At 33.8% G+C, this 25,638-nt stretch overlaps 1 protein-coding gene across 3 annotated transcripts in view; it reads left to right on the top strand.

Annotated features, from left to right (window-relative positions):
- The window catches only part of LOC114324465 (protein phosphatase PHLPP-like protein), a 69,739-nt gene that overhangs the window by 32,729 nt on the left and 11,372 nt on the right, over window positions 1-25,638 (top strand). For all 3 annotated transcript variants that reach the window (XM_028272329.2, XM_028272328.2, XM_050645142.1), the window contains one exon: window positions 19,814-19,964. In XM_028272329.2, coding sequence (XP_028128130.2) covers window positions 19,814-19,964 — 151 coding nt within the window. The remainder of the gene's footprint in view (window positions 1-19,813; window positions 19,965-25,638) is intronic.

Raw genomic sequence — 25,638 nt, 5'->3', positions numbered from 1 at the left:
TAACACCCGTGGACAAAGATCTATGATAGATTATGTTGTAACCAACAGAGATATACATCAATCAAAAATAATCGACGTAAGATGCCTCAACTCAGCAGATGTAGGTAGCGACCATAGCTTAGTATTATGTAAAACAGGAATCATGAAATATTTCATACCCAAGAGCGCAGCACCAACACAAACAAAAATCAAAGTCGAAGGACTACATACGGAATCCACGGAATACTTATACAGGAAAAGAATATCAGAGAAGATTGCTGAGAATGGAATATTAGAAAACGATAACATCGGTGAAAGCTGGCAAAAACTCAAAGATAACATAGTCAATGCTGCAACAGAATCACTTGGAGAGAGAAAAGTAACGAATACTCACATATTGAAGAAGAAAACCCCGTGGTTTAGAGAGGAAGTTAAGATAAAATGTGAAGAAAAGAAGAAAGCCTTTTTACAATACAGAACGAAACAAACTCAACAGGCATACAACCACTACAAACGAATCAGAAAACGAATACTTTAGTGAGGCAAATAAAAAGGGAGCACTGGCAGAGTTTTTCAAAACAGCTGAAACACGACTTCTACGGAACACAAAAAGAAGTATGGAGAATGATCAGAGGGCAAAGAAAGGAGATGAACGAATTAATAAAAGCGAAACACATTCAGAAGGAAACATGGGCAGACTACTTCCGATCTTTGTTTGCTAAAGGCGACGATAATGAACCACCAACAGCTGAAGTTACAACAAACGAAGAAATAAACATCGAGGAGGGAGAGGTAAAGGAAGCATTAAGAAAATTAAAAAATAGAAAATCTCCAGGAGAGGACAGAATATCGAGCGAACTCCTAAAGTACGGAGAACAAGATCTAACAAAACCACTATTAAAACTAATACAAAAAATAATAGAACAAAACAGAATACCACAAGAATGGAGATCAAGCGTCCTAATACCTCTCTTCAAAAAAGGAGACAAATCGGACACGGAGAATTACAGAGGAATTAACTTATTAAACACAACATTAAAGTTTACAACCAAAGTGGTAACAAACACTGACGCTATATTTACAATGAGTAAGAGAAATCGTTGGAATACAACAAACCGGGACATTTATGTTTCGTGGACCTTAAGAAAGCATTTGACAGGGTCACATTAAAGGACGTTATCCATTTGTTATACTCGAGAGAGGTACCTCTAGGAATAATTGAAACGTTCGAAAACGTCTACCAGAACAACACAATAAAAGTAAAAGTGGACGATGAATTACTGACCCAATTGAAGCCGGCAATGTAATAAGACAGGGGGATTCCTTAAGTCCTTTATTGTTCAACCTGATCATGGACGAAATAATAAAAAAAGTAAGAACTAAAAAAGGATACCAAATGGGAGAAAAACAACTTAAAATAATCTGCTATGCGGGCGATGCAATACTAATCTTTCAAAGTGAAGATAATTTACAACGTATGCTGCACCAATTCAACATAATCGCCAGAAAATTTAACATGTTAATTTCCTCACAAAAGACAAAATGCATGGTTATAACAGCAGATCCAATAAGATGTAAATTGGAGCTGGAAGGTCATGGATGAAGTTTAAATACCTAGGCATCACACTATCTATTTACGGAAGGCTCGAAACAGAAGTGGAAGATCAAGTGAATGGAGTAAACAGACCCGCAGGTTGCCTGAATGACACAATATGGAGAAATAAAAATATGGGAAAAGAAATAAAAGGCAGAATTTACAAAACAGTCATCAGACCTATAATGACATACGCGGCAGAAACACGACATACGACACAGAGAGAACAAAAAGATTGCTCGAAACAGCGGAGATGAAAACCCTTCGAAAAATCTATGGTAAGACTCTATAGGACAGAGCTAGAAGTACAGATATACGACGGAGATGCAAGGTGTATAACATTAATAACTGGGTAAGAAACAGAAGAATCGAATAGAATGAGCACATAAGCCGAATGACAACAAATAGGATAGTCAGGACAGCGAAAGACGGTTCCCCAATAGAAAGAAGATCAGTGGGCAGACCACGAAAACGATGGAACGACAACTTACTAGAGGTACATTGAAAAAACAGACAGAGTCATGTCTATACAAAAAGAAGAAGAAGAAGAACTTCTCGATCTATTTTGTTGTCATTGGTGATTTTTGCGCTCATTTAACCACTTCGAAGTTATGATCGTTTATATTAATATTTTGCTTTATTAATTGCTTCATTGTTTGTTAGACGGATATTTAATGCAGCTTCTTCAAAGCTCGAGAAAATATCCTTAACTTCTAATGTTAATTAGAATCGTCAAAGGCGAGTACGATTTTTATTCCCAAGGAGCCATGGCTGGTTTGATTTTTGGATAAATTTTTCGCATGATATATTCTAAAGTCTAAAGCCAGGTTAAACAACAATGGGGACAACAGATCTCCCTGTCCAGGCCAGAAATTCCGCAGAAAACTTTTGATAATTTTCTCTTTATTCTAATTTTTGCCAAGGAGTTACACACATTTGCCTTACCGTAGTTAGTTTTTTGGTTTTGCTACTGGTCGACGTCAAACAAATTAGATCCAATAATGAGAGAAAAAGTAGATGTAAACGAATATATGTATAAATAGCATAGGAATATCACGTGAATGAATAAAATGCACAGATAGGAATCGTCATCACATGCAACCTCTTCCGTTCACTGCTGAACATAGGTCACTCCCATTTTTCGTTTCTTTCCACAGTTCTGTGCATCTTATTGTCATTTCTTGGACATTCGTTTAGTGTTGGCCATCCAGCGTATTGGTTCCAACCAACAGATATGAATATATTGGAATAAAATAACCACTGTAGCTAGAATACATCGAAACTTAAAAAAAAATAAGCAAAAGAGGAGTAACACAGTTATAAAATAGATTAAAACACGCTCTATCTCTTCTGCCACAACCCTAAGTGATCAAAATGCGGTGATGATGATGATTATTTTAAAATATAAAAATTGAAAACTATAAATGCACTATAAAAATACATTGTAGAGATCTGTATTCTACTAAGTACTATAAATAACCAGGTCAAGTACTATGATCTCTATCAATTAAATAACTCAATGGTCAATGTGATTAATAAATATTACAAAGGAAATAGAAAAAAAAACCATTTGAAGGATGATTCATTCAGTCTTAATAATTTGCGAAACACAAAACAGTATATCTCGTCAATTTGATCTCAGAAACATAGAAATTGCAGTTCGTTCACTTCCGTTGTTTCTTTCATGGTCCCTTGATCTTCCGAGACACGCATATGATTAACTAAAAAGGCAAACGGTTAGCTCGTGCCAGCAGTGGCACACTTATGGTACCAAACTCATAGGTATATTAGGCAAAGCGCCCACTGAGGTGGAATGGCCGTGGCCCGTGGCGTGGTATTGAGTAGAGGTGGCCGACTCGCTATTTTGATACAGCAGTTGCTTTTTCAGCATTATTCAACGTATTCATGTTGATATAAGAAAAGCAAAATAATATTTGTTTGTTTTGTTTCAAAAAGCAGATTTGTTGGCATTTAATGAGAACATATAAATAATATAAATAATTATAATTATTGTTAAAATAATACATCTAAGTACGGATATTTTTTGAACTGACAAAAACAATATAACAAAATACATGGTGGTTGTAACATTTATATGGTCGTACTGTTTATTTAAATTTACTTTTTTTTTCACCCAATTTTGAAAAAATGTGAAAACGTTGAATTGCCCACGTCCGTCTGTCTGTCTGTCCGTCTGTAATCACAACTACTCCGTCAATATACCAGCTAGAATGACAAATGAGGTGTCAAATGAAAGCTTATAATCCAAGGATGGTACTAAAGGTGAGATATTTGACGTATCCTGTCTGTCCGTCGGTCCGTCCGACCGCGAATATAACTCTTCAGTCATTATACCAGGTAGAATTACAAATGAGGTATCAAATGAAAGCTTATAATCCAAGGATTGTACTAAAGGTGAGGTATTTGACGTAGGCTGTCTGTCCGTCGGTCCGTTCGACCGCGAATATAACTCCTCCGTCATTATACCAGGTAGAATTACAAATGAGGTCTCAAATGAAAGCTTATAATCCAAGCATGGTACTAAAGGTGAGATATTTGACCGAGGCGGTCTGTCCGTCGGTCCGTCCGACCGCAAATATAACTCCTCCGCCATTATACCAGGTAGAATGACAAATGAGATGTCACATGAAAGTTTATAATACAAGGATGGTACTAAAGGTGAGAAATTTGACCTAGGCTGTCTATCCGTCTTTCCGTCCGACTGCGAATATAACTCATCCGTCACTATACCAGATAGAATAACAATTGAGGTGTCGAATGAAAGCTTATAATCCAAGGATGGTAATAAATGTGCGAAATTTTACCTAGGACTTCCGGTTTTAGAAATGCGACCAGAAGTACTGTTTTAAAGTCACCGGAATAGTACACGTGATATATTATTCGACGTTACTTTGCATGAAGAGAATAAATATATACTTTCGGTTCCATCACTGTCTGTTCATCTGTCTTTCCGTCCGCGAATACAACTCCTCCATTATTAATACAGATAGAATGACAAATGAAGTGCCGAATGAAGGCTTATAACCCAAGGATGGTATTAAAGATGAGACATTTGACATCGGACTTCCGGTTTTAGAGTTGCAACCGTATGAACTGTTCTAAAGTCACCGAAATAGTATAAGCGATATATCATTCGACGTGCCTTAGCAAAATGGGAAAAAATTTTGGTTTTGGTTTTTATATCATTTCCGCTTAAAAAGTTCTAACCAGAATTGCCGCTATAGTCGCAGAAATAGTATATGTAACACAACAATCGAAGCGTATTGAAAAGTTGTCTTTTAATCTTTAGTTCATGTTTTGAAGTCATTTCTGTTTAAATAATGATGACGCAAAGTTTAGTCAAAATGACTCAAAATTAGTAAAATCGTATATCGATCGACGCAAAGTTACACGAAGAGTTCAAATATTGACTTTCAGTTCTACTTTCGATTAGTTTGGGTGAAAACCTAGGACTTACGAAGTCCAATTACTTGTTTTAACTGAGAATAAGTCACAATATTATTAGAAATTGATTTGGAAAGATTTGAATGTGGAGGTAAAATTAAACTTCCACTTAGGAAATTGCTCCAAATGAAATATATAGCAATGCCCTGCACATTCCTAATTAAAAACATCAAGTAAAATAGTATTGAAAAGTACGTGAGTAGTGTAGAACATACAGTTTTCCAAAGTTTGTTTTCTCTTCAGGTGACAGCCACATCTTTGATTTTTTTTTAAATAGGAAAGTACATAATGTGACATTTCATTTAAAAGCCTTTGAAATACTGATTACAAAAATATATAATACTTTAATCCTTTTTGAGAGCGTAGGCGCAAAATTTGAGAATCCTGAGAAAACTAATAAGTGTTTTTGAAAAATTTAAACGCAGAATACAAGACTACAGTATTACCGAGGATCCAAAAGTCTCTGAGGAATTCTATAATGTTTATTTTAATAAAAAGTTACAGGGGCGAAAAAAAAAAGAGAAAATTTAGTGTGATATTTAATTTTAAATATATCACTCTAAAGAAACTTTTTGTTTACTCTAAGGGACTTTTGTCCCTCAGTAATAATGTAATATTTCATTCTGTGTTTAAACTTTTCAAAAGTACTTGTTAGTTTTCTCAGGATTCGAAAATATGATTGCATTTAAAAAGAATTCAACCGAAATTTTCTGCCTACGCTCTCAAAAAGGATTAAAGTGTTATACATTATTGTAATCAGTGTTTTAAAGGCTTCTAAATGAGGTGTCACATAATGTACTCTCCCATTTAAAAAAATCAAAGTTATGGCTGTCACCTGAAGAGGGATCGCGCAATAATTCTTAAAGTCATTTTAAATCAAGTATATCACATAATTTTTGCGGAAGTGGATTATACAACAAAACAAATTCATACTCAATGTAAATAAATAAAAACTTTAGAAATAGAAAACAAGAATTAAGTTATAATCTTAAGTTAAAGTAAATAATATAAACAGTAAATATAATAAAACAAATATACTTATAATAAAGAATAAAAACAAATATGAAGTATCATCACCGCAACTGTCAAATAAATGTTACCAATTTATGCTAAAATGTCACATTCGTTCGATTACAGTTATAGTGTGTTCCGAACAAATGTGCTTCATAAAAACGCTTTATAGTCCATTTAGGTATACAAATGAAATGAAACATATTATTGTGTATTTCTTTAAGTTAACATTAATAGAAATCTTCAAATATTATTTCTACGCGTATATAATAAAATATATCTAGTGGCTGTAATTCCCGTGTACTCGGAAAAATGATTCTAAAAAAGAACACACCTACCGCCAAAATATTTCGTGTTGGTATCATGTGACGTCACGGGCTATGACGCGGATCACGTGCAACGGTAAGTAGATTAGACGAAGTATAAGTAGGTGGGCACTGTATAGAAATTTGTAGAAAAGTAAAATAATTTTACCACCAGTAAATTTGTCGGCGAGTTTGTGTGCATAACAGTTGTTATAAAGTATTTATTACCTGAGAAACCCTAATAATATAAAACAGCTATACAGTCCTTTGAGGCATTTGCAATAAAGCATAATACCCGATATAATTTAAACTTTTAGGATATTGTAGGTAAAAATTTATTCGTTTAGTTAAAAAGTATTATAAACAGCGGTATTATTTTATTAAAAGATATTTCAACAAACGGATAAATTTATTAAGGGGGTAGGCGCAAAATCTTGGTCCAATGCTTTTAAATGCATTTTTTTCGAATTCTGAGAAAACTAATAAGTATTTTGAAAAATTTAAACTCATAACGAAAGATTACATTATTACCGAGGGCCGAAAGTCCCTGAAAACTTTTATAATGTTTATAATTATAATATACAGGCGTGAAAAAAAGAGAAAATTTATTGTGATTTTTAATTTCAAGTATTTAATTCAAACTAAACTTTTTGTATATTTTAAGACACTTTCGGAACTCGGTAATAATGTAGTCTTTCATTCTGCGTTTAAATTTTTCAAAAATATTTATTGGTTTTTTCAGGATTCGAAAAAATGAAAAAAAATGAATTTAAATAGCATTGGACCAAGATTTTGCGCCTACCCCCTTAAAAAGTAAATGGAAACGTTTCGGGACCTCTAATTTATATTCCATAAACAGGGATATTCCTATAACTGGTACTTACATTTTTACTTGTTGGATTTTTGAGATGCTAGATTCAATTCTTGATTTGACTCTCTGCCATAATGTGTCAATAGTCAAATAACAAAGCTAGCAATATATAATAATTATTAATTAAAGTGCTTATTAAAAAAGGCAAATAGCCGAAAAGATTTTTACTGAAAAATCCAGGAATTAAAAAGTTTCTATATAAATAAATATTTAATATATTTATGTTAAATTGTTGATCGTCTTGTATGATTTTAAAATTTTTAAATACGTCCTCGTATATTGCAACACAAACTCAACGTGGTCACCATTCGAGTACCACTCGAAAATTAAACCTGCTGTCGATTAGTGGCAAGAGGACTGGCGCTACGGCGCGGCACTTCCAAAATACCACCCCTTTAAGTTCAAATCCTTTTTATAAACGTTAAAAATTGCAAATTTTTATTTTTTTTTGCCAGATAGGGTGCACCCAATAATGATGTTTTCTCTTCTTTGGATTTTTAGCATTGAGGTTGGCAAACTAAAGAAATAAAAGTTAATCGGTGCTACTATATAGTACTTAGTCTACCGTATTATAATATTACAATGCTGACAAAAAAAATCTTTACAAAGTGAATAAAACGCATAAATCATAAGAATTATTATTCTAATTTCACAAATTATGTATTAATTAATTACAAATAATTGAACTTTCTAAGTCCTAGGTTTTCACCCATGGGGATCGAAAGTAGAACCGGAAGTCGATATTTGAACTCTTCGTGTAACTTTGCGTTGATGGATAAAATATTTCGCTAATTTTTAGTCATTTTTACTAAACTTTCGGTCATAATTGTTTAAACGGAAATAATTTCAAAACCGGAACCAAAGATTTAAACTCGACTTTTCAATACAATTCAATTAATGTCACATGCACCATTTCTGCGAATCTGATATGGTACTTCGGTTAAGAACTTTTTAACGGGAAATGATATGAACCCAAAAACATCCGGTTCTTCTTCTTCTTGAAGTACCGTCTCCTATCGGAGGTTGGCTACCATCACAGCAATCTTAACTTTGTTGGCTGCAGCTGTGAACTATTGTATTTGTATAAATCCTCCTACGTCCCACATTTCTCTTTCTCGAGATATTTCCTTGGATTATGAGCCTTAGCGGGGAGTACTTTTCGCGTCTTATTGTGTGGCCTAACTTCCGGTTAGAACTTTTTAACCGGAAATGATATAAAAACCAAATTTATACATTTGTTCTCATCTTGCTAATGCACGTCGAATAATATATCTTATACTATTTCCATTTGCCACCATTTCGGTGACTTTCCAACGGTATTTTCCTATTGCAGCTCTAAAGCCGCAACTCTGAGGTCAAATTTCAAATATATCACATGTACTATTTCTGTGTCTATAATATGGCACTTCCGGTTAGAACTTTTTAACCGGAAATGATTTAAAAACCAAAAGTGTATATTTGTTCCCATCTTGCTAAAGCACGTCGAATAATATATCGCTTATACTACTCCGGCTACTTTAAAAAAGCACTTCCGGTTTCATTTCTAAAACCGGAAATTCTAGGTCAGATTTTTCACCTTTAGTACCATCCTTGGATTATAAGCTTTCATTTGACACCTCATTTGTCATTCTACCTGGTATAATGACGGAGGAGTTATATTCTCGGTCGGATGGACCGACGTACAGCAGAATAGGTCAAATATCTCACCTTTAGTACCATCCTTGGATTATAAGCTTTCATTTGACACCTTATTTGTCATTCTACCTGGTATAATGACGGATAAGTTATATTCGCGGACGGACAGACCGACGGACAGACAGCCTAGATCAAATTTATCACCTTAAGTACCATCCTTGGATTATAATCTTTCATTTGACACCTTATTTCTCATTCTACCTGGTATAATGACGGTAGAGTTATATTCGCGGTCGGACGGACCGACGTACAGCAGCCTAGGTCAAATATCTCACCTTTAGTACCATCCTTGGATTATAAGCTTTCATTTGACACCTCATTTGTCATTCTACCTGGTATAATGACAGAGAAGTTATATTCGCGGTCGGACAGACCGACGGACAAGCAGCCTAGATCAAATTTATCACCTTTAGTACTGTCCTTGGATTATAAGCTTTCATTTGACAACTCATTTGTCATTCTACCTGGTATAATGACGGAGGAGTTATATTCGAGGTCGGACGGACCGATAACCAGCCAGCCTAGGTCAAATATCCTACTTTTAGTACCATCCTTGGATTATAAGCTTTCATTTGACACCTCATTTGTCATTCTACCTGGTATAATGACAGAGAAGTTATATTCGCGGTCGGACAGACCGACGGACAAACAGCCTAGATCAAATTTATCACCTTTAGTACTATCCTTGGATCATAAGCTTTCATTTGACACCTCATTTGTCATTCTACCTGGTATAATGACGGAGAAGTTATATTCGCGGTCGGACAGACCGACGGACAAACAGCCTAGATCAAATTTATCACCTTTAGTACTATCCTTGGATTATAAGCTTTCATTTGACACCACATTTGTCATTCTAGCTGGTATATTGACGGAGGAGTTGTGATTACAGAGAGACAGACAGACAGACAGACGGACGTGGATAATTCAAAGTTTTCACATTTTTTCAAAATTGGGTGAAAACAACAGTAAATTTAAATAAATACTACGACCATATAAATATTACAACCACCGTGTATTTTGTTAAATTTTTTTGTCATTTCATAAAATGTTCGTACTTAGATGTATTATTGTAGTAACAATTATTATTTATATGTTCACATTAAATACCAACAACAAATATTTTTTCAAACAAAACAAACAAATATGATTTTGCTTTTCTCATATCATCTTGAAAATGTTGAATAATGAAAAATAAAAAAGCAACTGCTATATCAAAATAGCTGGCCGAACCATCTCTAATAGCCAATACCACGCCACGGGCCACGGCCATTCCACCTCAATGGGCGCCTCGCCTTAGACCGGGGCATTTAGAACTAAAAACACCGGAATAAATCGATTTTTAAACACAGCAACTTTTTGCATTATATTCTGGATGAAGATTGGGAAAAAGTCTACAATATAAAAATGGGTGAAAATATTTAAATCAGTAAAACACGTCAAAATCAGTATACTAAGGGCTATATATTGTTACTCGGGGGTTTTTGGGGTGGCTGAACAATGGACTATCATGTCGCCGGTCCGGAATAAGAATGACGTAACTGCAAAGTTTGTCAATTCCTGCTTATTGCGTAATTAACTTTAAAAATAATGTGTGCACATGATACAAAATCGACAGAACTGTAACTATGTGCTGAGCCACTACAGGGTAGTTGCGTCGTTATTGAAATACGCACCATTTTAGAAATTTTTTCAGATGAATAAAGACGCAAATAATAATAATAATAATAATAATAGAGTTTATTTGTAGCAACCTAGTACATAATAAATAAACCCAGTTTCTCACTGAAGTTGTTAGTCACATGGACTACAACTTGTGCGTGAGGGTTAAATTTAGATTATAAAACAACATGAATTTATCTTAAAGTTTACAAAAAGGAATCGATTATAGTCTTGTTCATTCTTGTTCGCTCATCTGTCTTTAAATTTGGGCTCCTCTTCTCACTAATTCAGTTAACGTTAAATTTTGTTGATCGGGCCTACAAAAATCTCTAATAAATTTCAACAAAGGATTGCGAAAACTTCCGATGGGATTCTTCTGGCGGGACTTCGTTTTCTGTGAGAATTTTCATGATATTTTGAAGGCGTTTTATCCACTTTTACCATAATTTTTACAATTTAAATATTTAGAAGTGACATTTTGAAATAAATCATTTTGACATTTTTATTAGGGATTAAATTAACATAATGAAATTCAAACCAATAGGGATAAAACTAAAAGCCATAATTGTAAGAATAAAGGTCATACCGATGCTCCGGACAGTTACTCTTTATTTAATCACTATTTTAAATGTTTAAAAAATTTTATATGAAGAATGACGCAACTGCAAAAGGGTTGAAAATGGGGGGATTAAATTAAGATAAAAAAATTTAAACCAATAGGGATGAAACTAAGAGTTTCATCCTAATTGTAAGAATAAACGCCATACCGATGCTCCTGGACTTAAGAATAAACAGTAGCGCGTCATCAATATTTTTGTTTTCCGAAAGTTCTGTGAACTTTCAACAGTGAGCAACAGTGCGTCAGCAATACGACAGTGACAGTCACATCGTACTATCAAAAACAATAATTATTGTACTCATAGGCGCGCTAAATGCTGCCAAGTCAGTCACGTTCGATTTCTTGTTATAGAAAATCGATTTTTAGTAGATCCAATGTGACACAAAATCTAGGCATGGGATAAAAAAGTTTATTTGAAGAAAATGTATTTTTTTGTTCTTCTTAATGGCCGTACAGGCTCCTTTTTGCATTACAGTACAACCTGCTACATCCGGCCTGTCATATCCGGACCTCCCCATATCTACCGAGGAAGGCAGTCCTACTGTTGGACAACGCACCGTCTCATCCCGACACAAAAGAACTAAAAGATGGCGAAATAATGTATTATAGAATCTATAAAAGGTGTCTATCGACGAAAGTTATTGACGGCGTTGATTACTGGAATGTATGAAGGAGAAAACGTTTCAGAGACTATAAAAGAAGTGGTCTTGATATCCGGATTTTTTCATATCCGGATCGGTTTGTCGCCACATTGATCCGGATATGGCAGGTTTTACTGTATTTTATTTAGTTATAGAGTAATTTCCACATACTAACATATTTCTCAAATTGAGCTCTGTACCGCCATTCTTTATTATATTACGAATATGTGTGCCAAATATCTCGACAAAATATTCAAAATTACAGCCACAATCTTGGACTGTGTTTCCCGCGCGCTACTGTTGCCTCTTCTGAGGCTCTCCTGAGAAATATGGCTATTTGCAGTTACGTCAATCTTATTCCGGATCGGCGATGTACAGTTGCATGTAAAAATTGTTTAGGCAGCAAATTGTTTTCGGAGTGCTTCTCCACCATTCTTAATGTTGATGACAGTGGTATTAGCGAAGACAAAGAGGCGTTTCTCGACGGAGATGAAAATTAATGCAATAAATCATAAATATTTTTTTATATTACATATTTTGATTTACAATCTGCTTCATCAAACACCAAAGCTAAGTAAATAGTTTGAGTGTTAAATACATACGGGAGGAGCTGCCCTATGGCAACCCTCCTATTATATTTTTTACATTAGATTATACATAATATATTTAATTTATTAAATCAGTTGGCTATGGTTTTTCAGTCGTCTTGTAAATTCGGGAGGAGCGTTTAGCAGTCTTGCTTCGTCATTTGGACAACTTCTGAGTATATCAAGGTAATTCTTTGTGATTCTTCGGATTTCTTCCTCTACCGAAAATGTAGCTGAGTCCTCGTGATACATACAAGAACGCGTTGAATATCATTCGCAATATTTTTGATTGAGTCTTTTAGCCCAGTAAATGAACAGGAAACTCGGCAATACCGTGTAATTTTCAGGAGCAACTCCGAATTGCATGAAAATTTGGATTTAGGTTCTACTTACCCTACACTTCAAAGTTGAAATTGTGCCGTTGGTTGCTTTTACGTGGGGGGTGACAGTCACCCCTTCTCGGGGGTGAAAAAACATACGTTTAGGATAAGACCGGAAATGGATAAATTGACTGATTTTAATCAACTTTTGTTCTATAGAGTTTTTTCCTTAAGTCAATACTTTTCGAGTTATTTGCCATTGAAAATGTTGATTTTTCGACAAAAAAACTACGTTTTCAGATGGTTTTTCGCAAATAACTCAAAAAGTATATATTTTATCGAAAAAAATATCCTTAGCAAAAGTGTAGCTTATAAAAAAACCCAAAAAATGGTGTATCAGTAAAGTCTATCAATCAAACAAAAACAAAGTTGTAGCTCATGAAAAATACGTTCTTATTCGTCTAATTCCAAATCGAATATTTCAAGGTGAAATCACCGAAAAATTAAGCACTTTTCGGGAAAAACCCATTTAAACTTTTTTAAATTGTTTATAAAAAGCTTTGTTTTAATTTTTAAACAAAAGTTTTAGCATTAAAAATAAGCGAGTTACGCTCAAAATGAAGTTGGCCCTCTTTTTTTTGTAAAACATCATGAAAATCTCGCCGTGTTTAGCTCCCCAAATGAAATTAATCGCTACCGCTTTACAAACAATTTACTTACCTATCTATTTTTTATATGATCTGTCAGTCTCACCGGTTTAAAGTGTTTATTTTTGAAAGGGTTTAAATTGAGAAAGCTTGAATGGGTCACTAATCACGAGTGTATGCAAATTTTGAACAGCCATATCTTAACCAATGTTTGTCTTACGGAGAAACAAAATAAAACTAGCATATTTATAATAGCAAAATCTACATTTTTTTACTTTCTAAGATTTTTCTTATCACTAATACTTTTTAAGTTATTTTGAAATAATGAAATTTTTCAAAAATTTTTAGAAAATTTTATTTTACTATAAAACCAAATGTTTTCAAAAATAAGTCCTTCAAACCAACCAAACTTATAGACCATATAAACAATACACATACAGTTAAAATAAATGGTAAAGCCAAACGATTAATTTCATTTAGGGTGCTAAATAGGGGGAGGTTTTCACGATTTTTTTTACCAAAAAAAAAGGGGCCAACTTTTTTTTCAGTGTAACTCGTTTATTTTTGATGCTGTAAACTTTTGTAAAAAACAAATAATAAGCCTTTTTCGATACTTTAAAAATGTTAATAAGGTTTTCCCGAAAAACGCTTCTTTTTTCGGTGATTTCGCGTTGAATTATTCGATTTGGAATTAGAAGAATAAGAATTTATTTTTCATGATAGACTTTACTGGTACACCATTTTTTCGTTTTTTCGTAGGCTACACTTTTGCTAAAAATATTTTTTTCGATAAAATATTTACTTTTTGAGTTATTTGGGAAAACGGTCTGAAAACGTAGTTTTTTTGTCGAAAAATCAACATTTTAAATCGCGAATAACTCGAAAAGTATTGACTTTCGTAAAAAACTTTATAGAGCAAAAGGTGCTTAAAATAAGTCAGTTTATCCATTTCCGACCTTATTTTAAACACGCGTGTTTCACCCCCCGAGAAAGGGTAAATGTCACCCCCCAAGTAAAAGCAACCAACGGCACAAATTCAACTTTGAAGTGGAGGGTAAGTAGAACCTAAATCCAAATTTTCATGGAATTCGGAGTTGCCCCTGGAAATTACACTCCAAAACGGTCATATATTGGGCTATTTGTATTATGTTGATATTTGATGGCTTTAGAGTTGGAGACCATAGGTCGAAATTTGTTTTATCATATTATATTTAAAATGGGGTAGTTTATTTTCAATAGTGAGTTTTGATTTTCGGCCCATAAGCCAGCTCATTTGTCGTATTTTGATGTTGATCTGCGTTTTCTTGGCTTGAATGTGTGGCTTCCATGTTAATCTTTTGTCGAGGGTTAATCCCAAATATTTAACTTGTGTGCTGACTGGTAATGTGTATCATTTAATGTTATTGTTGGACATACATCTCTTCTGTTTGTAAAAGTAACGTGGGTTGACTTCGTTTCATTTACTTTCACCATAGTTCTTAAGAACAAACAGTATTAACTATTAGATTCTTCTTTATTTGTATCCGTCCTGGATACCAGATATTCCAGAGGCATTCACCTACGTCATAATAGTAATCAGCAACCCCAAAAACACAAGAGTATTCGGTTTGCATCAATTTAGTGTCGAAAAGCCTAGAAATTCCACAAGATGACGTGCCTTAGCAGTGACCCTAGGCACCAAGTGCTCCATAGGTCAGTTCTGCTGGCGTATTACTCTTCTTCATCATCATCATCATCAGTAGCTCGACAACCCTTTTTGGGTCCTGGCTTGTTCTAGGATTTTCCACCATTCTGTTCTGTTCCTTGCTTTGTTCTTCCAGTGGGTAATCTTAAGTGTTTTCAGATCTTGTTCCACTTGTTCCATGTATCTAAGTTTGGGTCTTCCCTTTGACCTTCTCCCTACTGGTGTTTGCTTCATTATGCGTTTTGGTGTTTCGGTCTCCAACATTCGTTCAACATGGCCCATCCAGCGCAGACGTCCGATCTTTATGGATGTTATGACGTCGGGTTCGTTGTATGCTGCGTATAGTTCAAAATTATATCTTCTGCGCCATACGTCATTTTCTTTCACCCCCTTATATATGTGTCTAAGGATTTTTCGTTCAAACGTACCTAATAAGTTCTCATCGCTTTTCGTCAGTGTCCATGTCTCTGATCCATATATAAGGACCGGTTTTATCAGGGTTTTGTATATTTTGCATTTGGTTTTTCTCGTGATGTTGTTAGGTCTTAGATGTTTAATGAGTCCATTATATGTTTTATTAGCAATATGTATTCTTCTCTTAACTTCTTCGCTGACATTGTTATCTGCGGTAACTAGTGAACCTAGATATGTAAAATTTTTTACGCTTTCGATGTTATAATCTCCTATTGTCAGATTCTGTAGGTTTCTTTGGCCTGTCGATTTGCTGGCCTTCATGTATTTGGTTTTTATTTCATTAATATTTAGGCCACTGTTTTGTGCCGCTCTTTCTATAGCATTAAATGCTTCTATCATTTCTCTGTTGCTTCTAGCTATGATATCAACATCATCTGCAAATGACAATATTTGTACACTTTTTGTTATTATTGTTCCTCTGGTGTTGACTTTTGACTCTCTAATTATTTTCTCTAATGTGATGTTGAATAGAATACAGGATAGGGCATCTCCCTATCGTAGGCCCGTTCTAACATGGATTGTATCTGTTAGTGCGTTTTGAATTCGAACCCTGCTTTGTACTTTAAGTGTTTCTTTTACTATTTCAATGAGATGAGTTTTGATATTAAACTCTTTCAGGGCGTTGATCAGAAATTCTCGATGGATACTATCATAGGCACTCTCAAAGTCAATGAAGAGATGATGTGTTTCTATATTAAATTCACTAGTCTTTTCCAAGATTTGTCTCAAAACGAAGATCTGATCTTTTGTGGACTTCTGCCTGCAGAAAACACATTGATATCCCCCAACTATTTGTTCCGCATATGGTCTCAATCGCTCAGACAAAATATTTGACAGTATTTTATATGCCACAGTCAGTAGCGTTATTGCCCGGTAGTTGTTACATTGAAGCTGATCTCCCTTTTTATGTAGTGGAATGATTACTCCGGTATTCCAGTCTTGTGGCAGTTGTTTATTATTCTATATGTTCACTATAAGTTCGTGTATCGCATTCAATAGGGAGTCTCCGCCTTCTTTTATTAATTCTGCGCTAATGTTGTCCAATCCAGGTGACTTGTTGTTTTTCAGTCTGGTAACTGCTTCTTGCATTTCAGCTTCTGAAGGGGGGATTGTTTTGTTCAAACTTCTCTTTGAAGAATTCAGTCCATCTTTGCAGTATTTCACTCTGTTGAGTTACTATATCTCCTTCTTTGTCTCTGCACATCATTGTTCTTGGTTTAAATTCTTTTCTGCTTTTGTTAAGTTTTTGGTAGAATTTTCTGGTTTCTGTCGGTTTATTTAATTCTTCAATTTCTTGGAGTTTTTTTCTATATGTTCTCTTTTCTTTCTGCGGTGTATTTTCTTCTCTTCCCTCATTAGCATTCTATATTCCTCCTCTGCCTGTCTTGTTCTATGTCGTTGTTGTAGTCGTTGATATGCATTATTTTTTCTTTCTGTTATGTTACGACACTCTTCATCGAACCACTTCCCTTCAGTTGATTTGACCTTTTTTTGTAGACCCAAGGTCTCTTTGGCAGTGTCTTGTATGATGTTTTTATACGCTTCCCATTCTCTGTTTATATCCTCGTGCTTTGGTCTGTTTTCTAGCCTTCTTTTTATATATTCTTTGTATTTGGTCCTTTTGCTGTTGTCTGCTAAGTTTTTTATTTCATATTTTTCAATTTTGGATCCATTTTCTTTTTTAATGTTTGAGATTCTGGCTCTTATTCTACTTTCCACTAGGTAGTGATCTGAGTCTGCATTTGCCCCTCGTCTGCTGCATACGTTTACTACGTCTGAGTGATGTCTAGAGTCAATAATAACATGATCGATCATGTTTACTGTAACCCATCTGGAGATCTCCACGTTCCCTTATGAATATTTTTTCGCTGGAAGCATGTGCTGGCAATGACCATGTTAAGGGAAGTTGCTAGATTTATTAGTCTGATGCCATTGTCATTGGATACTTCATGGAGGCTGTGCTTACCTATCGTTGGTAGGTATTGTGGCTCTTTTCCTATTTTTGCGTTGAGATCACCATAAATAATTTTGATGTCATTCTTTGGGCATGAATGGTATGCAGCTTCTAGGTCTTCATATAATTTTTCTTTGTATTAGTCTTCTTAGCGACCCCAAAAATCTCCGAGTAAGAAAATCTGGCTCTTAATAAACTGATTTTGACATCTTTATGCACTTCTAGGTGCATTTTATGCACTGTAAATGAAAGTATGTATTTCCACGCATTTTTCTATTGTAGACTTTTTCCTGACGTCATCTCAAACATAATGCAAAAAGTTGCAAGTCTCTAGGTGCTGTATTTAAAATCGTTTTATATTTTCCTAAATGCCCTGGTCTATATTCACCGAATTTTATTTACTGAAAATAAAGATTATTTTTTATATAGCAATATTCTATATCTTCTTTAACTGTCTTATTCTTTAGAGCGTGAGATGTTTTATTGTATTAATGTTATCATTAATTATGATTAACGTTCAGATGGATAACTCTACCTTTGATCATTTGCTTAGTAAAACAAAACGAAATAATGCAGGTCAATAAACCTTCATTATTTTTATTTAAATATCTATTTAAATACTTAAAAACTTACGATGTTTGATAAACGAGACAGTTTATCATGATGGAGAATCAAATAATGAAGATCAAATTTAATAATGATGAAGAAATTAAAGCTCGTGTATAAATTGCAAGAAGGGTATGGTATTTATGAAACTTAGCTCTATACTTTGAAATTCTCAGATGAACTGACAACTAAGAATCAATTTCCTAAAATGTTATATGTATCCTGTATTACTGTATGGATTTGAAACCTGGATCTCGAAGAACCCTTCGAGATGTGGTCATATCGCAAAATGCTCAAAATATCAAGAATGCATTTCAAACGTAGAAATTAGAGTAGAAGTCTAAAACAGAATAGTTCAAGGCGAAGGTGACCTGATGAAAATAATAAAAAAGAGAAAACTTGAATATCTATGCAGATGGCTGCAGGTCCATTTTTCTATTTTGTGTATTTGATAAAAAAATATGTTTTTGATTTTTTTCAGATTTTACATAAAGTGCACATCCTTAAAAAATCTAAACACCGGTATTTTAACGGTTTTGGGGGACTTTCTGTATTTTATAGAATTTAAAATATATCAAGGTTATAATATGGTATAATAACATATCGAAAGTTATAATATATAATTTGAAGTAACTGAGTCTTTTAGGACATTCAAAAATTGGGAGAAACACCTTTAAACCCCCGAAAAGCCATGAATTTTGAGGATATTTAAGGGGTTTTCCGATTTTTTGCATGGTTAATCATTTTTTTTAAAATCGATACAACCTGAATAAATTTTTTAATTTTTTACGTTTTATTTATTTAAAAAATAACACTCAGAGCAATTTTAACGATTGGGGGAAAATTCCCAAAACCCTTAAAAAACCAGTTTATTGGATTTTTGAAGGTGGGGCACTTTCCGGAAAAATCTGGAGAAAATTAGAAATATATTTTTGAAAAAAAAAAACAAAATAAAAATAAATAAATCTGCAGTCGTCCAAAAAAAATTATACGAATTACACTCAACCTACGGGTCTATAAAAAAAGACAAATTTTGTAAAGGTCTCATCAATGTCCGTGAAATTTTTTAATTTTTTAAATTGATTTCAACCCACCGAAAAAAATATAAACGAAAAGGTGATTTTTTGACGGAGTAGATAAAGGGGATTTTGCACTAAATTTGAGGTGAATCTTATTATTTAATCACATAGAACTAAAAAAAAAAAAATAAAAAAAAATTGAATTCTGGAAGTAAGGGCATTTTGTCTGTATACAGAGGCTTCTTTTTATGTGAATCAGAATGATAGACCAACGTCCAATGACGTTGGTACCAAAAGATAATGAAACGAGAAAAATCAAAAACAAAACTATTTTAGTAATGAAATTATCCTACTGTTAACTAAATATTTAAAACAGGCAGAAACTATTAGAAGAATACCTATCACTCATTGGCGTGTGTAACGCTACTGCCCCCAACTAGTTAGTCCACTGAACCATATCACAAACACCAAACTTTTGCCGATTCTCCAACTCCCCATACAACCACAAAACCTCAAGTCTCGTTATTCGATCAAAATCTAGAAAAACATTTCATTTAAATTAATAAATAATTATTTAAGCGGAGGAAATTGTGAAGAATTTTCAACCTTGGCGCTGTCCTGCATGTGCATCCGCCGGAGTGAGGTGCCTGAGGATTAACTTTCGTTTTTTATTTTTGCAGATTGAAAGAGTTAGTGTTGGATCAGAATTTGTTGAGTGTTTTGCCGGCCACTTTATGGGATTTAAAGTTTTTGAAAACCTTGAGAGTGGGTAACAACAGATTGGCGCTGCCACCGGATAAAAGTGCTGACATGAGAGCGTTAGTTCTTCAGGTAATAAGTGTTTTCTTTTCTATCGTAGTATAGTAGGTAATAGATCAAGCGGTGTCTGTTTTGTGTTTGATAAATCGTATATCGTATATAATCCTATATGTTGTTTTAATTGCTTCGAAATATTCTATGTTAACAAAAGGTGGCGATTTTTTATAAACAATTTGTGGAAAAAATTAGAAAATGTTTTCTCCTTGTCGTTACTATATCGGCATCTATCCATTTTAGACCAATTTTGCGAAAAGAAAAAAGTTTTGTAATTAAATTTTCGACGAGATAAAATTGATTGCAATTTGAAAAAATTATTAATATTACAAAATTCATTAAAAAATAATAATAATTTTGAAGCTTTATAACTTTTTTTAAAAGATTTAGATTGCAAAACAATTTTGCAAAACTACTTTCATGGACTGTGCTGAAATTTGGTGTATTTTTTTATATAGGTACTCCCCGGCACAAAATTCCGCCACTGCAATTTTTTGACAATTTATAACTTTTTATTTGTACTCTGATTTTCAAGATTCTTGCATCAGTTTATAGGTACATGTATTGACATCCTTTGTTATTATTTCGCTAACAATTTTTTTTTAATTAGATGACCTTATACGGGGGTGAATGGAAGCTTTGTATTTTCTCCTAACTTTAAAACATTTTGAGGAAAAATTGAATTGCTGATTTTGTTTCATGGTACCTACTTTCGTATTATCTGGGAAGCATCCGGAAGATTTTGTTTTTTGAATTATCCGCATATCTCTTTTTTTGTAAAAGCTGTAAATAAAAACACTTCTTGAAGGTTTATTTAATTAAAAATATCAAACGCACTAAAATTAATAAATTAAAACAAAATTAACAACAAAACAAAACAATTCAATAGCGGGTATGTCCACCTCTCGCAGCAATGATTGCTCGCAATCTGTTTGGCATCGAACAAAGATGTGTTATCCTTGTCTGGGGAATAGCCAGATATTCCTCTACCAATGCCATAACTGTACCAAATTTTCTGGAGGCATATGATGACGGCGAATAGCTATTTTTAGTTCATCCCATAAATGCTCAATAGGATTGAGGTCTGGTCTGCATGCAGGCCATTCTAATCTTATTAATGATATCGAATGGTATCGAATGAATAAGATTTGTTATCCTTGCTTGGGGAATAGCCTGATATTCCTCTACCAGCGCTAATCTTAACTGCACCAAATTCTCTGGAGGCCTAGAATTACGGCGAATAGCTATTTTCAATTCACCCATAAATGCTCGATCGATAGTATTGAGCTCTGGGCTGCACACGGGCCATTCCAATCTTATCAATCCAACCTCTATTTAAGATATTCATGTTTATGAGTCAATCAGTGTGTCTGTTTAAAAAAAAATTGTGCAGCTCTTACAAGAAATTCGGAATATATAAGTTAACAAACAAAATCTTAGGGATGTCTTTGGGGTAATACGAAAAGACTGAAACAAAATCAGCTCTTCAATTTTGCCACAGAAGTTTTTAAAATAAGGAGAAAATACAACGCTTCTATTCACTCCGTATAATGCCATCTAAGCAACAATTGTTTATTGCCACAATAATAACAAACGATGTCAATACATTATAGGTCTGGATCCCGCGTATGAAAAAAAAGTTGATTAATAGCAAGCTGAAAATTTGTTATTAGTTTAAGGGTGTCTAGTCGGACAAACATTGATATATGGGAACACTGGAACAGGGGAAGTTTTAACTGTGGAACAGGTTAAAAATTTGGAAAAGTCAGACCACGAAAACGGCACATGTATTTTGTCCGACAGAACAGACTTAAACTCTCCGAACAGAGATTAAATTCTGATGCAAAAATCAGACTGCTATTTATCACCAACTTGACGTTTTAATGAGTGGAACATGTAGAATATGTCAAATGACACGAATTATGACAGGTGATAAATAGCAGTCTGATTTTTGCATGAGAGTTTAATCTATATTCGGAGAGTTTATGTCTGTTCTGTCGGACAAAATGAATGTGCCATTTTCGTGTTCTGACCGTTCCAAATTTTTAACCTGTTCCACAATTAAAACTGCCCCTGTTACAGTGTTCCAATATATCAAAGTTTATCCGACTAGACACCCTTAAGCTATTAATAAATTTTCAGCTTGCTATTAATCAACTTTTTTTTCATACGCGGGATCCAGACCTATTAACCTACAAACTGATGTACGAATCTTGAAAATCGGAATACAAATAAAAAAGTTATAAACTGTCAAACTTAATCAAAATTATTTAGTGGTAGAATTTTGTGCCGGGAGTGTTTTTAAAAAATTTTCTGGGTAAATTTTGGTTCTATGTGGCTTTTAAATACCTGAAAAAGATTATCGAAGAACATTGATTTTTGATCATCGTTTTGCTGAATTTGCATTCAATTCACTATTGTAGAAAATTTAAATGCAAAACTTTTTTGTTGTTACAAATTTTGTTTCTACTTCTACATGCAACAAAAAATTAAAATTTTAAAAATCGACCTGTTTTGGTGCTTTTTTCAAACTTTATCACACACAAGATTATGAATGTTATGTGTTTTTTGGGATACACTATACAATACTAAATAATATTTATATTATTATAATATTATATACTGCTAGCTTTTTTATGAGACTTCCTAGTACTAATTTCATTAATTGAATATAGCTGAACCATAAAAATTTCTCTTACAATATTAGCAATAATTATTACGAATCAATAATTAATAATTTTTAATTAGCAAACCAATTATGCAAGTTTTCTGTGAATATCACTTATATTGTTAAATAAATCAATGAACCTTTTAAAAAGTAATAAGGTGCGTGCTGATAATTTTTTATCTATACCTACTAAAGCACGAAAAGTAAAAATTCACAATGTCTGGTTTATTTTGTCAGTTCCAAAGTTTGATCGTGTAGTATAAGAAGAAAAGGTGAATTTATCAAAAGAGTTGCTCTAACCACTATCTACCAATTTTTTTAGGCTCTTTCTAAATATAATGCAATACTATGTTCCCACCATATATAAACTTCTACAAAATGCAGAATTATCACTCTATCAGATCAAAACCAAATAAATATAATTTTCCAGAAGGACTTCCTTGGCCCAAATTTTATTCAGAAATTCCCCACTATTTGTTGGTAATTAATGTAAAGTTCTCCAGTGTAATATCTGACTCTTGATTCAATTGGAAAAAACCGATTGTCTTAAAACCCTTGTCATCTTCAATGAAGTGCCGATGAAACTATTTTATTAAGAGTCGACTTCTTCTTCATGTGCCATCTTTTCTAAGAAGGTCGGCAATCATCATGGCGGCAATTCGCAGTTTCGATACCGCTGCTCTAAAGAGATCAGCAGACGTGCAGTTAAATCAAGCTTTCAAATTGTTTAACCAATGATGCGTCTTCTTCCACGACTCATTCTACCCTGTATTCTTCCTTGTAATATTAATTGCAAGTTGCAAGTTATAACGTTTGCTCCTCATGACATGTCCCAGATATTGTAGTTTTCTAACTTTAATTGTATTCAGAATATATAGAGAGAAAATTTTGTTTATAAAGAGAAAATTTTCCCTCTTGGTTGTTTTTTGAGCACTTCTTCTTCTTCTTCTTTTGCCCTTTAATTCGTCCAATTTTGAACATAGGCTTCCCCCAGTTTCCTCCATTCGCTTCTGTTTAGTGCTTTCTGTTTCCAGTGCGTTCCTCCTATCTTTTTAATGTCGTCTCCCCATCTCATCTGAGGTCGTCCTCTTGCTCTCTTTCCTGTCCATGGTCTCCATTGTTGTATCGTGCTATTCCACCTATTGTCAGTTTGTCTAGCGTTATGACCTGCGAAGCTCCATTTTAGCCTGGCTATATGTTGGCCTGTGTCTTTGACTTTTGTTCTATTTCTGACCCAGTTGTTTTGCTTTTTGTCTGTCAATTTTACTCCTAACATTGCTCTCTCCATGGCTCTTTGTGTCTTCATTATTTTATCCATGTTTGCCTTGGTCAAGGTCCATGTTTGGCATGCGTATGTGAGAATTGGGAGTATGCACTGGTCAAACACTCTTGTTTTTAAGTATTGTTGTATTTTTTTATTCTTTAGGACCCATTTTAATTTTCCAAATACTGTCCAGGCCAATATGACCCTTCTTTTTACCTCCGCTGTTTGGTTTTCCTTATTTATTTTTATCATCTGTCTCAAATATATATAATCATTAACCGCTTCTATTGTGGTGTCGTTTAGTATTACGTCACATATTGAGCACACCCCGTCACAAATTCTTGAACCTCATCAATATTGGAAGGAAGTCGACCAGGCATCATTTTTCGTCGATAATTATATATTTTTTCTTATGTAATTGAAAACAATCGTAGTAATTGTTTCAGACAAATTAGCTGCAAGTGCTTGGCGTATAATTTTTGCTGGTTTTTCAATTCTCTTCTGCTTTACGTTTACAACAGTTAGAAACAATTTTTCGATCTAACTTCTGACAATCTGGTTCATGATTATGTTGTCGGCTACTTCTAGATACTGTAAAAGTTGCACCAATAGTAGAAAATTTCGCACTACAAGTTGTTTTATCCTCCAGAATACTTCTTCACTTTTTAAAACTTTCACTTTATAAAAAATAAAATTTTCAAATACCAACACCGCGTAAGGTTTACCGCGATCACTTTCTATTAAACATGCCATTTTTGTCAAAATTCCAATTGTGACTAAAAATAAAATACTATAATTAATTAAATGAAGTAAAAGTCAGACTTACTCTCAATCTTTATTATAACTTCCGACGACCGGTTTCGCTCTTTAAAATTTGTAGAGCATCTTCAGGTCAAAGGTAACAAGTTACAAAACGCTACAAACAAAAACCAGAGTTAGTTAGTTTGTACCGCGATCACTTTCTATTAAACATGCCATTTTTGTCAAAATTCCAATTGTGACTAAAAATAAAATACTATAATTAATTAAATGAAGTAAAAGTCAGACTTACTCTCAATCTTTATTATAACTTCCGACGACCGGTTTCGCTCTTTAAAATTTGTAGAGCATCTTCAGGTCAAAGGTAACAAGTTACAAAACGCTACAAACAAAAACCAGAGTTAGTTAGTTTGTACCGCGATCACTTTCTATTAAACATGCCATTTTTGTCAAAATTCCAATTGTGACTAAAAATAAAATACTATAATTAATTAAATGAAGTAAAAGTCAGACTTACTCTCAATCTTTATTATAACTTCCGACGACCGGTTTCGCTCTTTAAAATTTGTAGAGCATCTTCAGGTCAAAGGTAACAAGTTACAAAATGCTACAAACAAAAACCAGAGTTAGTTAGTTTGTTTGTAGCATTTTGTAACTTGTTACCTTTGACCTGAAGATGCTCTACAAATTTTAAAGAGCGAAACCGGTCGTCGGAAGTTATAATAAAGATTGAGAGTAAGTCTGACTTTTACTTCATTTAAAATGAACTCTCACATGCAACCCATTCAAGATTTATAATTAATTAATTAATTGTTATAATTATAGGTACCTACTGTAATTTAATAGTAAACCATTTTGGTCTTGGTGAGGAAAATACCTGTGGGATTATGACATACCCTTATAAACGCAGGCAAAAGACTATTTTGGTGAGGAAATTACACCCGCTGTAGGCCCATAACTCGAAGGCTTCAAATCTGTCCGAAACACCTTTCTTTAATGTC

This window comes from Diabrotica virgifera, chromosome 1 (genome assembly GCF_917563875.1).
Source record: "Diabrotica virgifera virgifera chromosome 1, PGI_DIABVI_V3a".
Classification (NCBI taxonomy): Eukaryota; Metazoa; Arthropoda; class Insecta; order Coleoptera; family Chrysomelidae; genus Diabrotica; species Diabrotica virgifera.
The sequence above is the reverse complement of the archived record's forward strand: the minus strand, read 5'-3'. Positions and strand labels throughout refer to the sequence as shown.